This window comes from Elephas maximus, chromosome 15 (assembly GCF_024166365.1).
Source record: "Elephas maximus indicus isolate mEleMax1 chromosome 15, mEleMax1 primary haplotype, whole genome shotgun sequence".
NCBI classification, from domain to species: Eukaryota; Metazoa; Chordata; class Mammalia; order Proboscidea; family Elephantidae; genus Elephas; species Elephas maximus.
In genome coordinates, this window is record NC_064833.1 from 47,619,665 (window position 1) to 47,636,042 (window position 16,378).

General features: G+C 37.5%; 1 protein-coding gene across 6 annotated transcripts in view; it reads left to right on the forward strand.

Moving 5' to 3' along the window:
- Positions 1-12,074, forward strand: part of RAD54B (RAD54 homolog B) — an 89,511-nt gene extending 77,437 nt beyond the window's left edge. For 5 of the 6 annotated variants that reach the window (XM_049854014.1, XM_049854015.1, XM_049854019.1 and 2 more), the window contains 5 exons: positions 372-547; positions 2,367-2,628; positions 4,122-4,188; positions 4,550-4,750; positions 11,661-12,074. In XM_049854014.1, coding sequence (XP_049709971.1) covers positions 372-547; positions 2,367-2,628; positions 4,122-4,188; positions 4,550-4,750; positions 11,661-11,878 — 924 coding nt within the window. In that variant the 3' untranslated portion in view covers positions 11,879-12,074. Of the gene's footprint in view, positions 1-371; positions 548-2,366; positions 2,629-4,121; positions 4,189-4,549; positions 4,751-11,469; positions 11,527-11,660 lie in introns of those variants that run through there. The other variant, XM_049854016.1, reaches the window with a different exon arrangement.
- The last annotated feature ends 4,304 nt before the right edge of the window (positions 12,075-16,378 follow it).

Here is a 16,378-nt window from a genome sequence, read left to right on the forward strand (position 1 = left end):
AAAGCAATAATCAGGAGAGAGGGAGGGAACAGAGAAAGAAAGAGAGAAGCAGATATATCAGTGACAGTAAGTCTCAGGATTTTGGAAAGGACAGATTTTATCCGTAGTTACATATGGGCAATGATACTGCACCTGTGGAGTGGAGGCAGCAGGCATTAGGGGACTGCATTAGGACTGCTCTGTAATTAAGTAGGATGCATGCTAACCTTTTTTTCAAAAACGATCAAATTGTGACCTGTTAAGGTTTATCTAAATGCTAGCTTGGTCTTTTTAGGTAGCTATTAATCTTCATTCCCCCCATCTAATTTTACCATTTTTTTCTTCCCACTGAAAAAACAAACATGAACCAGTGTTCAAATTATTTTGAATAGGAAAAAGAATGTAGCCCAACTTGTGATGAAAATGAAGAAAGGAGTCTGTATGAAGGCTTGATAAATGTGTTCCCTGATGATTACAATCCTCTCATGTTTACTGAGAAGGAGTCAGGAAAACTACAAGTGTTGTCAAAGCTCTTAGAAGTTATCCAGGAACTTCGTCCTTCTGAAAAGTAAGAGGTTGATTTAATAAGCTGCTTATAAATGCTTGTGGACTTTTGGCTTGGACTGTGTTCCTACTTCTTGCTTTCTCCATATTCTGTCCTTCATTTTAAAAAAGAAAAAAATAGAAATAAGTTAATAGCTTTCTTCTTTTGGGGCATGGCCTTCTCCCAGTATTTTGTGAACTCATGATTAACAAACAGTGTGTCTACAGGTTTTAAGAACACTTAAATGTTTATGTACATTTTTAAAAAACCTAGTGATGTCTTTTGATATATAACTTGTTTCTCGGAGCCCTGCTGGCACAGTGGTTAAGAGTTTGACTGCTAACCAAAAGGTCAGCAGTTCGAATCCACCAGCTGCTCCTGGGAAACCCTGTGGGGCAGTTCTGCTCTGTCTGATAGGGTTGCTCTGAGTCGGAATCAACTTGACGGCAACGGGTTTGGTTTTTTGGTAACTTATTTCTCAGTCTCTTTCAGTATGCTTCCTTCTTTTACTGTTTTTTAAATGTTGACATTTCTTAGGATTTTGTTCTTAGCCTTCTTCTAACTTTAAACACTGTTCTTGGGAGATCTTTACTTCCCATAGTTTCACCTATCACCTAGGCAGTATTGATTCTAATTCTCTATCTCTGGTTTAGCCTTCTCTTCTAAGTTCCGCATCCTTCTTTCGGTTTAATGAACGTTTAAATCTACCTGGACGTCCTGTAGGACTTAAGGCTTCACATGTTCAAAACTCATTTCATCGTTTAGCCATTACAAGCCTGTTCCTTTTTTCATTATTCCTTAGCTTAATGCACATAAAAAACCTGAAAGCCATTCTAGACTCACTTTTCTTCTTCACTTTCCTAATACCTAGTCAGTCACTAAATTATATTGATTTTTTTTTCTTAATCTTAGGAATTCATCCTCTACTTTCTGGTACCAAGATTTTTGTTAATTGAATGCTCCGTATACATAGGCAGGGCTTGTTAACTGATGGCCTTCATTGTGAGATAATCAGGCAGCAAACTGGGTTTTTCATTTGGGTGCTTCCAGTCTGTGTGTCTTTTCTCTGGTGTCATTGAAGTCTCTCTAGAGATGAATTCTCCACTATCTTCCCTGGACTGTGATTGCCGGTGTTCTAGGAGTTAGCAGGGAAAGTGGGCTGGGATCTTAACATTTAGTATGCATACTTTCATTTTGATCTGCCTCTGTATACCTGCCTGCCAGAGTCCCAGGTCTAAGTGCCTTTGGTTTGATTTCTCTAGAGAGTAAAGGTTCTGTTTAAGAAAGAGATGTCAACCGGTCACATGGGGATAGGGCCTGGGCTCTATTTACCAGTGCTCTTATAATCGTTCCAGTCTAAACTCCTTCCTTCTGAGGTACCTGAGTCTTAATAAGATTCTGTGATGTGAATTAACTTGCACTTGCTTCTCATTGGTGTCCCCCCCGCCCCGCCCCTTGGGCACTTGGGGCTCGCCTTCTTCTGTACTCCTGAGCAGATCACCATTCCTCTGTTCTTTTTCTGTTTTCATATATTGGTTCAGGTTTAGAGATGTCTCCTTGTTTTAACAAAGGTAGAGTTTGTATTTCTGTTTTTCATTTGTCTGCTGTTTCTAGGGTTACTTCAGAAGTAGACGGCAGAAAGGCCTTTACTATTTTAAAACTGAAAGTCTCTTAGATATGGGCTTTAAAATTGCATTTGAGAGAGAATCTGTGCTTTAATTGTACAGGGTCATTTTTTTGCATATTCTTTAAATACTAGCCATAATATATTGTGATATTTTATTTCAAATTAAAAATTTAATATTGTCTTCATATATAAAAAGTCTTCCTTTTTGATTGACAGGGTGGTGTTGGTATCTAACTACACAAAAACCTTGGATATTTTACAAGAAGTATGCAAGCGGCATGGATATGCTCATACAAGGCTTGATGGACAAACACCGATCTCTCAAAGGCAGCACATTGTTGATGGCTTCAATAGTAAATACTCTTCTGATTTTATTTTTTTGTTAAGTTCAAAGGCTGGTGGTGTAGGGCTTAACCTTATTGGAGGATCTCACTTAATTCTCTATGACATTGATTGGAATCCAGCCACTGATATCCAGGTAGGAATATTTATGCGTTAAATATTTTTGAATGCATACTGGGTATACAATGCCTGCTGGGGATACAAAGATGAAGATGTAATAATAACTACTGCACATTGAGCCCTTTATTGTGTATCAGGCACATTGCTAAGTGCCTTCTATTTATTTAATCTTCATAACTCTACAAGTGCAGATATTTTTAGCATTACAGATGAAGATCAAAGTTTTCTAGGATATACAGCAGAGTCAGGATTCAAACCCAAACCTGTAGGTCTCCAGGCTCTATTACAGAGTTTGGCCTTGAGGGTACTCATGACTATCAAGAGAAGACAGTAAAGTGTTATAGATGCTATGATCAGTATTTGTACAGGGTAGGCTGAGGGTATAAAATTGACATTCAGGCAAATATTTCAGAAGAAGTGTTTGGTTTTCTTCAGTGTGCAGTCTATCTTAATATGTTTTGGGACTTCTGTCTGCAGATTTGCACCTCAGTTGGTTTCTGAATTGACCGTCTTCATGACTGCCCTCAGGTTCAGTGATTCACTAGAAGGACTAACAGAACTAAGAAAAGCTGTTACCACAATTACAGTTTATTACAGTGAAAGGATACAGACTAACATCAGTAAAGGTGAAAGTCTCTTAAGGTGGAGTCCAGGAGACACCAGGCGCAAGCTCACCCTTGTCCTTTCCCAGTGTAGTTGTATGGACAGCCTAATCCTCCCAGCATTGACGTATGACAACACGTATGGAGTACTGTCACCCAGGGAAGCTCACCTGACCCTCGGCATCCAGAGTTTTTACTGGAGGTCAGTCACATAGACATATGGAGCACTAGTGTAGCAGAATTTAGTTACTCAGTCTCCAGCCCCTCCAGAGATCAAACTGATAGCATGTGATCCAAGGCCTTAAATCATATTGTTAGCATGAACTATCCTACCTGGTCCAAGGGCCAAGGTGATAATACTGTGATAAGGCAGAGTACTCCAAGAGGCTGTCTTCCAGTAGTGATCAAGGGTCAGATCTTCCTTTGGAATATGCACCATGTGAACATCCCAGACCTTCTGAGTCAGTCCATTAGTGCACAATATCATTGATGAGTTCTTAAACCACAGGGATCCACCTAGAGTATGAGCAGACATCTGAGAGACTCAGTAACACCAGGGTTTAAGTAGCTACTTGGATTAGGAATAAACCCTCAATGCTATACTTGGTTCTTTTGGATTCTACTGTCCAAACTCACTGTCCATCTTTTGAAACAGATCTTCTCACTGTTGGGTGGCATCCCCACAGTTATATATACAGTACTACAGTAAGTGTGCAACCATGCTTTTTTTTTTATCCCAGGAAAAAGATATGAGTGGGGGCCTGCTTAGGCATGCCTGGGCTTTGTTTTTTGGAGCAATAAGTAAAATCTAGAATTCCCAATCTTAAGTATATTTCTGTAAATTGCTTATGTGGAAAAAGCCATTATTTTCTGTTGTAGTCTCAGAATTCTCTTTTATTTTCTGTAGGCAATGTCTAGAGTATGGAGAGATGGACAAAAGCATCCTGTACATATTTACAGACTTTTAACCACAGGTAATAACCCCTCAATGTGACAAAAAATGTTTACCCTTTAAATTAAAAAAAATTTTTTTAGGGTTAGATTGTGCTTCAGTGTCAGCAATATTGTTTTTCTGTTAACTTACCTGTTGTCATTGAGTTGATTCCGACTCATGATGACTCAATATGTTACAGAGTAGAACTGCTCTATAGAATTTTCTTGGCTGTAATCTTTTGTGGCATTGCTGGGTGGGTTCAAACTGCCAACCTTTAGGTTAGTAGTAGAGCTCAAACCATTTGCACCACTCAGAGACCTTCTTTAACTTGATAAACATATTTTACCTTGCAAAAGCAATAGAAAGATGTACAGCAAGTCTGATGAATATTTTCTCTTCAGGTACAATAGAAGAAAAGATCTACCAGAGACAAATCAGTAAGCAAGGTCTTTCTGGGGCAGTTATGGACCTGACCAAGACATCTGAACATATTCAGTTTTCAGTAGAGGAACTTAAAAATTTATTCACTTTACATGAAAGTTCACATTGTGCTACTCATGACTTGCTTGACTGTGATTGTACAGGAGAAAAAGATCATACAGGTTAGTTGTATTTTATTTCTATTAGCTTGTCTCTCTTTAGCAGTGAAAAATATTTAAATACAGAATAATATAAAAATTTACCCTTTGCATATTTAGTTCTCTTTTTTTCCCTCAGCTCACAGGGCAATTGCCAGATGGATATTTGAGATAATATGAATTAGAACTTTATTAGTTCTCTAAATTTATCTTCTTATCTCTGAATCAGTTGTGAAAATTTTAGCTTATTTAGGAAAATCTTGCAAATCCTGATATAATGGTTTTGGAGTTAGAAAAAAATTTTTAATCCTTATTTCTGTTTCAAAAGAACATACATTTGACACAAGACTCCTGCTGTTTTGGTTCTGTTGTATGTATCCCCATAGGGTCATACTTTCTGAGGCAGTTAGCATGGGCTTTCATACTCCTCAGTTCTTGATGAACTGCTGGTGCTGCATAAGTGAAGCTAAAAATGACAATCCAACAGAGTTGGTCACCACTCATATAGGACCTGGATCAGGAGCTGGATGTGGGCAAGCAATGTCCATTCGTGGGAAGTCACCTGATAAATTGCACTGAGATAGATTTAAGAAGGTAGACTGTGAAAGAATTTAATTTGGTTGCTTTTATACATCTATCCTGTACTTATTACCCCAGTTTGCCTGGACATTCATTCATCTATTCTCTAATAGGGGAAACACATGTTAACAGATAATTGCAATAAAAATTTAGCTCTTATGATGAAAGTACAAGGCATTATGGAGACTTCAAGGCAGAAGTGATTGGTTTTACCCAAAAACTAGGAATTATTTCAACACAGAGATGAGTTTCGACAAGGTGTGTGTGCCAGGTGGACTTTAGGGAGGGCACTGCAATGAGGGGAGAACAGCATGAGGAAGGAATAGCCGGGCCAGTTCAATGGAAATAGGAGAGGAAGTCACAGGAAAATTATGAAGTGGTTAGATTCTAGAGGCCATGTTTGTCATGCCAAAGAGTGTTTTAAGTGTGAGAGTAACATTTTAAACTTAGCATTAAAAAATTATGAAATATTTAAAGTATACAGAAAAGTACAGAGAATAATCACAAACTCCTATGTACCCACCATTTTAACTCTCAAATCATAACATTTTATCCAAAACCCAAAAACCCATTGCTGTCAAGTTGATCCTGACTCACAGTGACCCTACAGGACAGAGTATAACTGCCCCATAGGGTTTTCAAGGAGCACCTGGTGAATTCTAACTGCTGACCTTTTAGTAAGCAGCCATAGCTCTTACCCACTAAACCACCAGGGTTTTCAAACATTTTATTGTGCATGCTTAATATGTCTCTTTTGAAAAAGAGCTAAAACATTATATGTAATGTTGAAGCCCACTGTGTACCCTTCCTCTATAGAATTCTCCTTCTCATCTCCTCCAGAGGTAGGATCTGTCCAGAATTTAACGTTCCTCAGTCCCATAGATGTTTTTATATTTTTACTATATGAGTATATGTCTATAACAATATATAATATTTTAAGCAGGTTTTTAAACTTTGTATAAGTCATAAGAATCATATTACAAATTGATTTTTCATTCAACATTATGTTTTTGAGATTTATCCATGTAGCTCTACTTCATTTTAATAGTTATCCTTCATTTTAATAGCTATGAAGGATTCCATCAGAAGCCATACCACAATTTATTTATTGATTCTTCTGTTGGTTGACATTTAGGCTGCTTCCCAACTTTTCACTGTATAAAAATTATTGAAATAAATGGTCCTGTATGGGAGTCCTTGTACACATACAGGAAAATTTCTGGTACATATATCTAGGAGTAGATCCTAAGGTACACTCATCTTCAGCTTTGCAAAATACTCTCCAGCTTTTTTGTACTAGCGGTTCCTGGATGTAAATTTCCTTGCTTACTAACTAGTGATGTGGACCCATTTTTTTCATATGCTTGTTGGCCATTCCTTTTTCCCTTTTTGTGAACTACTTGTTTATATTTCCCACACGTCAGTTGTTTTTCTTAATGACTTGTAGGGGTTTCTTAGGTGTTTTTGAAGCTATTGTTTTTGTATATATTTACTCCAAGTTTGTGCCTTAGCTTTTTACTTTATGGTATAATTTGTTGAAAATATAATTAAAAAATTTTTAATGTATTCGCATATATCAATCTTGGGCTTTTTGTGTTTTACCTAAAAAAAAAAAAAATTCTCACCCTAAGGTAAAAAATATTTCCTTTTTTCCCCCTGAAAATTTTAAATTCTGGTTTTTACATTATCAGTTCATCTAGAATTTGTTTTAAATAGCATGTGATGTAGTTGTATTTTTTTCATGATATATAACTAATAGTTTCAGAAGCATTTACTGAAAAGTCTTTTTCCCTTCAATTTGTATGTAATATCACCTCAGTCATGTATCAGGTTTCCACATATTTTTGGGCCCTTATCTGGGCTCTTTGTTCTCTTCCATTGTTTTTATCTATCTGTGTATCAATCTTAAGTATCATACCTTTTTAATAGTACTTAAGGAGCCCTCTCAACTTATTTCATTATTCTTCAAAATTGTTTTGACTATTCTTGCCCCCTCCTTTTTATTGTTTTAAAAATATGTAAGATATCATTTGCCCTTTCAGTGTTTTTCATGTGTACATTTTAGTGATATAAATTACATTAATCATGTTGAACAACCATTACCAATAATCATTGCTGAATAGGCACTTAAGGCTATAAATTTTCCTTTAAGCTGAACTGCATAATTTTGAGATGTAGTCTTTTCATTATTCAGGGCTAAAGATTTTCTGTTTTCCATTATGATTTCTTCTTTGACTCGTAAGTTATTTAGAAGCATGTTTTAAAATTTATCTTAGTTAACTTTTGGTAATTGAATTCTGACTGTTGTACTGTAATCAGAAATACGATCTGCTTGATAGTTTTTGGTAAGTATAAAGACTTGGTGTGTGGCTTAGTATGGCCATTTTTTGTATATGTGTGTCTCTTTTGCATGAAAATCATATAAACCAAAAAACCAAACCCATTGTCGTTAAGTCGATTCCGACTCATTGTGACCTTATATGTATTCTTTTAATTGCTTAGCTTGGAGTCCTGCCACAGTAGTCAAATTTTCTGTTACTTAACCAATTTTTTTCTTATTTTATGGATTTAAAAAGTGACTTATTTAATTTTTGAATTGGTAATGTATTTATGTGGCTCACATGTTAAAAATATAAAATGTACATAGTAGAAAGGCTTCCTCCCGCCATCGTCTGGCTAGTTTCTAGCCCCTTTTCCCCATAAGAAACCACTGTTACTAATTTCTTATGTATCCTTCCAGATACATTTTTATGCATATGCAAGCAACTCTTAAAATATATTCTTGCCTAGTTTTTTCTCCATAAATGATAGCATACTATATGTATAGTTTTGTATCTTTTTCACTTAACAGTATATCTCGAAAATGTTTCCATACTAGTACATAAAGGGTTTTGTTATTCTTTTCCTCCAGCTATATATTTTATATAGTCCTCCATTGTATGAGTATACCATAATTTATTTAACTACCCATTCTGATATACATTTAGATTCTTTCAAGTCAGTATGTATCTTTATTCATATGTCTTTTTTCATACATTCAAGTACATATAAGGTAAATTCTTAGTATTGCTGGGTCCAAGAATAATTTTGATAGGTTACCAGAACATTGTCTGTTGGGAGTGGTATTTATTGGTTTACATCCTACCAACAGTACATTAGAATATCGAATTCCCCACAGCCTTGTCAACTTAGCCTTGCCAGATGTTTGATTTTTGCCAACCTGATAGGAAAAAATACGTATTGATACAGTTTTAATTTGCTTTTTTTCATATCTGAGTGAAATTGAGCATATTTTCTTATGTTTAAGAGCCATATTTCCTTTATGTGAACCATCTGTTTGGATCATTTGCCCATTTTTCTATTGATATGTATTTTTTTCTGCTTGACATATCCATTACTGAGAAAGATGTTAAAAAATCACAGTATAGTAATGTTTGTTAAGACTTTTTGTTCTGTTAACTTTTGCTTTATATATATCTTACTGGTGAAACTTTTTTAAATTATGTTTTATTTATTTTATTATGTGCAGTGACCTTTTACCCCTAATCCCTTTTGCTTTCATTTTGTCTTAAGATAATATATTACAACGGTTTTTTTTGTGATTACAATTTGCCTGGTGTAGCTTTTACCAGTCTTTTACTTTAAATTGTCCTGTGTTCCTATATTTTCAGTTGTCTCATAATCAGCGTAAAGCTGGATTTTTTTTTTTTTAATCAAATTTGATGTTCTTTCCAACTCATAGTGACCCTATAGTATGAGTTGGTTAACTAGACTGTTCAGTATGTTTACATTTATTATAATTATTGGTATATTTTGGTTCATTTCTATTGTCTTTTCATTTTCTTCCCTAGCAAGGACCTATCAGTGGTTAAATATTTGTTTTTTCAAAGTATACGTATATATATATTTTTTATCTCTCTCAAATACTGTCTTTGCAAAGTGTAACCTAGTTGAAAGCATTTTCTCTCAGTGCTTTGAAGATATTATTCTGTCTCCTGAATTCTCAAAGCAATCTTATCAACTCCCTTCTGAAAACCTCAGTGATTTTGAATACTAACTGAATATATTTTTTTAAATAACATTTTATTGTGTTTTTGGTAAAAGTTTACACAGTAAATTAGGTTCCCATTTAACAATTTCTACACAGTTTGTTCAGTGACATTGGTTATATTTTACACAATATGTCAACTGTCTCATTTCCATTCTGGTTGTTCTGTTTCTAGTAATTTGTATTTTTACGCAAATAATGCACATCTTCTGTGTTTGTTTGCCAGCTGTGCCCTTCCCCTGTGAGACATCCTCACAAACGCGGCCATGCCAATCCTCTTCAATATGTCACTGTGGAAAAAATTAACCTAGCACACTTATGAAACCATGGGGGGAGGGTGCGGCTGACAAACGCAGAAGGCGCATGTTATTTGTGCAAAAATACGGTAGTTTGTCTGACTCCCTTGCCTTCTCAGTCTTTGCTTTAGAGTAAGTGTTCATCATTCAGTCTCATGTGGATGATTTTTTAAAAGAGAACAGCACTCACAGGTGATATTGTTTATTTAGCTAAAAGATGACCTCATGGAATAGTTTTGGTTCTAGGTTTAATGAGTATTAACTGAATATTAATGATACTAAGGAATGACTTATTCTCTTTAAATGTGATAGTATTTAAAGGAGTCTTTTAGAAATGCAGAATGAAATATTTATAGGTGAAGTGATATATGCTTTGTATAAAATAAGATTGGCCATTAGTTGATAGTTATTGAATGTAGAGTATTTATAGTAAAAATAAGCGGGTGATTATTTCTGTTTTGTCGATTTTTACATATACTTGAAATTTCCCGTAATAAAAAGGTTAAAAAAATTAAACATTCAATAGTGTCTTGTTGCTTTTAGGATAAAGACTAGAATCTTTAAAGTGGTGAGTTAGTCAGGGTAGGCTAGCTGAGTAACAAAAAAATCAAATTACCACAGTGGCCTAACACAATTGAAGTATGTTTTTCACTCACATAACAGTTCACCGTAGGCATTTAGTTGACAGCCTCCATATGGTGATTCAAGGATCTGAGCTCTTTCCACACTGGGCTCTACCATGCTCTTAGGCCTTAGAGTCCTCTTCTGGGATTCCTGCAACTGCTAGCCAGCAGGCAAGAGAAGAGAAAAAAGTAGATATTCATGGGGGGGATTTTTATAGGCCAGATCTGGAAGTGGCATAAATCGTTTCCATCTGCTTTCTATTGATCAGAACTCTGTGGCTACACTTAACTGAAAGGGAGTCTGGGAAATGTGGTCTAGCTAAATGCCCTGGAGGAAAGAGAAATGGGTTTGATGGATAACTGCTGGCTTCTGCCATTCATGTTTTGCTTACAGTGTTTTGCATATGCTATGAGTCCGAATTGACTGGACAGCAACGGGTTTGGGTTTTTTTGCGGGGGCGGGGGAGGGGGCTTTGATTATCTGCTTTACCTTGTATTGCTCAACTTCTGAGCAATTTTTTGTCTTTGCTCTCTAGGCTCTAATTGCATTAGGCACCTGTCAGTTCCTCACCTGAGCCAGTGTCCTTTCCCTTTCATCGCTCCTGTATGTACTTCCCTGGGAATGTTTTCCCTCCTTACCCCTCCTGGTTCTTGCCTTATCCTTCAGATCTTAATAGAACATTACTTCCTCAGGGAGTCCCTCCACTTACCCTCCAGACCAGATCAGGGTGTCTAGTTATACGTGCTCATAGTCACCACCATTTTCTTTTATATTCTTCTCTCCATTTGTATTACAGTTCCACAGTCTCTTATCTTCAACTCTGAAATCCAGAAAACTCTAAAGGCACAGAGATTTTTATTTTATAAATTTGCAGCAAACTCATTTTGTATATAAAACTTACCTAAATTGACACGAGTTTATCAATAGCCGTATTTTAACGTATTTAAGACTATTCATATCACTTGTTGCAGAACATTAATGAGTTTTATTATGGAGTGCTGTCCTAGGCCCCACTGGGGCTAGTAAGTATACTGAATTTGGAAACACATCTGACCCCAAAGGTTTTGGTTTAGGGTTTGTGAACCTTAATACATTTCTTTGGATGATTATTTGCTTAACATATGTCTCTCCCACTAGACTGAGGTCCTTGAATTCAAAGACCATCTTCTATTTTTATTCACCATTTTTACCCTCAGTGCTTAACCAGCCCAGAGTAAACCATTTATAAATATTTGTGGAAGGAATAAATGAAGTTGTTTCAACTTGAGGTATGGTAATCAAATGTAATAAATTATATAAAACCATTAAATATAAAGTAAAAATATTACATATAGTAGGATATGAGTTGGCCTAAGGATTTTCTTTCTCATTGTTTTATTTATTTCAGATGGTTCTTTGGGAAAACTCTCTATATCTAGAAATTGTCAGCTTGGTCTACATCCCCAGAAGTCTAACTCCCTGAAACCTCTCTCCATGTCACAGCTGAAGCAATGGAAACATTTTTCTGCAGACCATCTAAACCTTCCAGATCCTTTTCTTGAAAGAATAAGAGAAAATGTGTCATTCTTTTTTCAGAATATAACTAATCAAGCTACTGCTGTATAATGAAAGAAGATCACTTCATGACATTCCCTTGGGAGTCCCCCCTGGAAATTAAGTTAATATAGAGATCTTAATTTAGTAATTAAATGTAATTTTTGAAAATTAACGGGAGTATTTGTGTTAGAATAATAGGTTTTGTTGCAAAATGTATCATATAGTTTTGATACAGTAGCCAAAATTGAGAGCTGTTTAATTTTTTGTGTCTATTTTTAAATGATGAAACAAAACATTAAAGTGCTTCCATCATCATACAGTTGTTAATTATTAATAATTCTATGACTAATACACTTTTAAGTAAGTACCTACTAAGGAATTTTTATGGAGTCCCTGGTTGGCAGTTCGAATAGACCCAGAGATGCCTCGGGAAGAAAGGCCTGGTGATCTACATCTGAAAAGTCACAGTCCTTGAAAACCCTGTGGAGTGTAGTTCTGCTCTGAAGTGCACGTGATCACCGTGGGTTAGGGTCAGTTCGACAGCTTTTTTTTTTTTAAAGAAATTTTTTAAGGAATTAAACAAGATAAAATACCTAGTCTGTGCCTTTGAGAAATCTAATCTGATGGGGGTATTAGGTACAGATATGTGAGACAACTGGAAAACTTGGTAAATTTAAACTATAGCTCAAAAAAGGAGAAAGAAATCAGAGACTCAGTTTGAGTGACAATAGTCAGTAGGTTGGGCAGAGATCAGGGACTGTGGGACACCTCAGGGTACTAGATCCTTATCTGTGTCCTCAGACTTGTGGGTGGTTGGAACACAATCTATAAATGTGTACCCACCAAACATTGTTTTTACAGTGAATAAAAGTTCAACTGCTCTGATGTTGAGATTGTCTATAATGATATTTAGCTTTAAAAGAGAGTTCTAACAAATAAAGCAAGGTTTATAAGACTGAAGTATGCAGAGAGAAAGGAGTTATCCATTTATTCTCTAATTGGGACTTCTGTAATCACTTTTGCTTCCACTTAGGAAAGTTTCTTTTTGACTGAGTATTGTCTTGAGGTGTTCGATAAACACCCAGTTATAATTATGTATCATCAAATCTGAGTACTTTAGACTTCTGGTGCCATACCTGGGTAGTTGTACATCTAGGATTCATGAACAGACAATTTGGGGCCAAATTTGACAGTAAAGTAGTCAGAAGAAAACCAAAGACAAGGAAGATATTAGCTCAAAGGACTAAAGGACCACATGAACTAGAGACTTCACCAGCCTAAGACCAGAAGAACTAAATGATGCCCGGATACCAACCAATGACCACCCTAATGATAGGGATCACAACAGAGAGTCCCGGACAGAGCAGGAGAAAAACGTAGAGCAGAATTCAAGTTCACATAAAAAGACCAGACTTAACCGTCTGACAGAGACTGGAGAAACCCCTGAAACTACGGCCCCTGGGCATTCTGCTAACACAGAACTGAAACCGTTCCAAAGCCCTCTTTTCAGACAAAGATTAGACAGGCTTGTGAAACAAAAAATAACACATGTAAGTGTCATGGATTGCATTGTATCCCCCCAAAATATATGTAATTTGGTTGGGCCATGATTCCCAGTATTGTTTGGTTGTCTTCCATTTTGCAATTGATGTAATTTTCCTATGTGTTGTAAATCCTAATCTCTGCCTGTGGCTAATGAGGCAAGATTAGATTGTGTTAAGGAAGATTAGGGTGGGATGTAACACCCTTGCTCGGGTCACATCCACATCCCTGAGCCAATGTGAGGGGAGTTTCCCTTGGGTATGGCCTGGACCACCTTTTAACTTACAAGAGATGAGAGGGAAGCGAGCAGAGAGTGGGAGACCTCATACCACCAAGAAAGCAGTCCAGGAGCAGAGTGTGCCCTTTGGACCCAGGGTTCCCACACAGAGAAGCTCCTAGTCTAGGGGAAGATGGATGAGAAGGACCTTCCTCCAGAGCCAACAGAGAAAGCCTTCCTGTGGAGCTGAGGCCCTGAATTTGGACTTCTAGTCTACTAGACTGTGAGAGAATAAATTTCTCTCTGTTAAAGGCATCTGCTTGTGGTATTTTTGTTAATAGCAGCACTAGATGACCAAGACAGCGAGGAATGTGCTTCGAGTTCAGTCAAATATACAAGACCAAATGGGCACCTCCTGTCCAAAAGCAGGATGAGAAGGCAGTAAGGAAGAGGAACTAGATGAATGGACACATGGAACCTGGGGTGGAAAGGGAGAGCTGTCACGTTGTGGGGATTGCAAATAATGTTACAAAACAATATTCGTATAATATTTGAACGAGAAATTAACTTGAGCTGTAAACTTTCACTTAAATCACACACACACACACACACACACACACACGAAGACCCCCCCCCCAAAAAAAAGTCGTTGAGTAGTAAGTAAAAATGGTGTTTCTTGGCCCCATGTTTGCTGTTGGCTGTGGTTGAGTTGATTCCGACTCATGGTAACACCACGTGTGCAGAGTAGAACTGCTCCATAGAGTTTTGAAGGCTCTTACCTTTCTGAAGCAGATTTCTAGGCCCTTCTTCCTCGACATTGCTGGGTGGGTTTGAACCACCAATCTTTGTGTGACCAGTTGATTGTAAATTGTTTGCACTACCCAGGAACCTTTAGGCCACAAATGGGGCTTTAAATAAAAATTCTTTCAGTATCCATCTTGTATCACATTATTCTCGGGCGTTGTTGTTAGGTGCTGATGAGTCAGTTCTGACTCACAGTGACCCTGTGTACAACAGAACGAAACACTGCCTGATCCTGCACCATCGTCACAATTGTTGCTTTGTTTGAGCCCATTGTTGCAGTCACTGTGTCAGTCCGTCTTGTTGAAGGTCTTCTTCTTTTTCACTTACCCTCTACCTTACCAAGCATGATGTTCTCCAGGGCCTGGTCTCTCCTGATAACATGTCCAAAGTATATGAGACAAAGTCTCACCATCCTCGCTTCCAGGGAGCACTCTGGCTGTAGTTCTTCCAAGACAAACTTGTTCATTCTTCTGGCAGTCCATGATGTATTCAGTATTCTTCATCAGCACCATAATTCAAAGGCATCCCTTCTTTGGTCTTCCTTATTCATAGTCCAGGTTTCGCACACATATGAGGGGGTATGAGACAATTGAAAATATCATGGCTTGGGTTAGGCGTGCCTTAGTCCTTAAAATGACATCTGTGCTTTTCAGTACTTTAAAGAGGTCTTTTGCAGCAGATTTGCCCAATGCAATGCGTTGCTTGATTTCTTCACTGCTGCTTCCATGGGCATTGATTGTGGATCCAAGTAAAATAAAATCCTTGAGAATTTCAATCCTTTCTCTGTTTATCATGATGTTTCTTATTGGTCCAGTTGTAAGAATTTTTGTTTTCTTTATGTTGAGGTGCAATACATACTGAAGGCTGTAGTCTTGGATCATCATTAGTAAGCGCTTCAAGTCCTCTTCACTTTCAGCAAGCAAGGTTGTGTCATCTGCATATTGCGGGTTGTAATGAGTCTTGCTCCAGTCCTGACGCCACGTTCTTCTTCATATAGTCTAGCTTCATAGATTATTTGCTCAGCATACAGCCTGAATAAGTATGGTGAAAGGGTACAACCCCGACGCACACCTTTCCTGACTTTAAGCCATTCAGTATCCCCTTGTTCTGTTCGAACCACTACCTCTTGATCTATGTACAGGTACCTCATGAGCACAATTAAGTGGTCTAGAATTCCCATTCTTCACAATGTTATCCATAATTTGTTAATGATCCACACAGTCGAATGCCTTTGCGTAGTCAATAAAGCATAGGTAAACATCCTTCTGGTATTCCCTGCTTTCCGCCAAGGTCCATCCGATAGCAGCAATGATATCCCTAGTTCCATGTCCTCCTCTGAGTCTGGCTTGAATTTCTGGCAGTTCCTTGTCTGTGTACTGCTGCAACTGTTTTTTTTCTTTTAAATAATTTTTATTGAGCTTTAAGTGAACGTTTACAAATCAAGTCAGTCTGTCACATATAAGTTTATATACACCTTACTCCATACTCCCACTTACTCTCCCCCTAATGAGTCAGCCCTTCCAGTCTCTCCTTTTGTGACAATTTTGCCAGTTTCTAACCCTCTCTACCCTCCTATCTCCCCTCCAGACAGGAGATGCCAACACAGTCTCAAGTGTCCACCTGATACAAGTAGCTCACTCTTCATCAGCATCTTTCTCCTACCCATTGTCCAGTCCCTTCCATGTCTGATGAGTTGTCTTCGGGAATGGTTCCTGTCCTGGGCCAACAGAAGGTTTGGGGACCATGACCGCCGGGATTCCTCTAGTCTCAGTCAGACCATTAAGTCTGGTCTCTTTATGAGAATTTGGGGTCTGCATCCCACTGTTCTCCTACTCCCTCAGGGGTTCTCTGTTGTGCTCCCTGTCAGGGCAGTCATCAGTTGTGGCCGGGCACCATCTAGTTCTTCTGGTCTCAGGATGATGTAAGTCTCTGGTTCATGTGGCCCTTTCTGTCTCTTGGGCTCATAGTTATCGTGTGACCTTGGTGTTCTTCATTCTCCTTTGCTC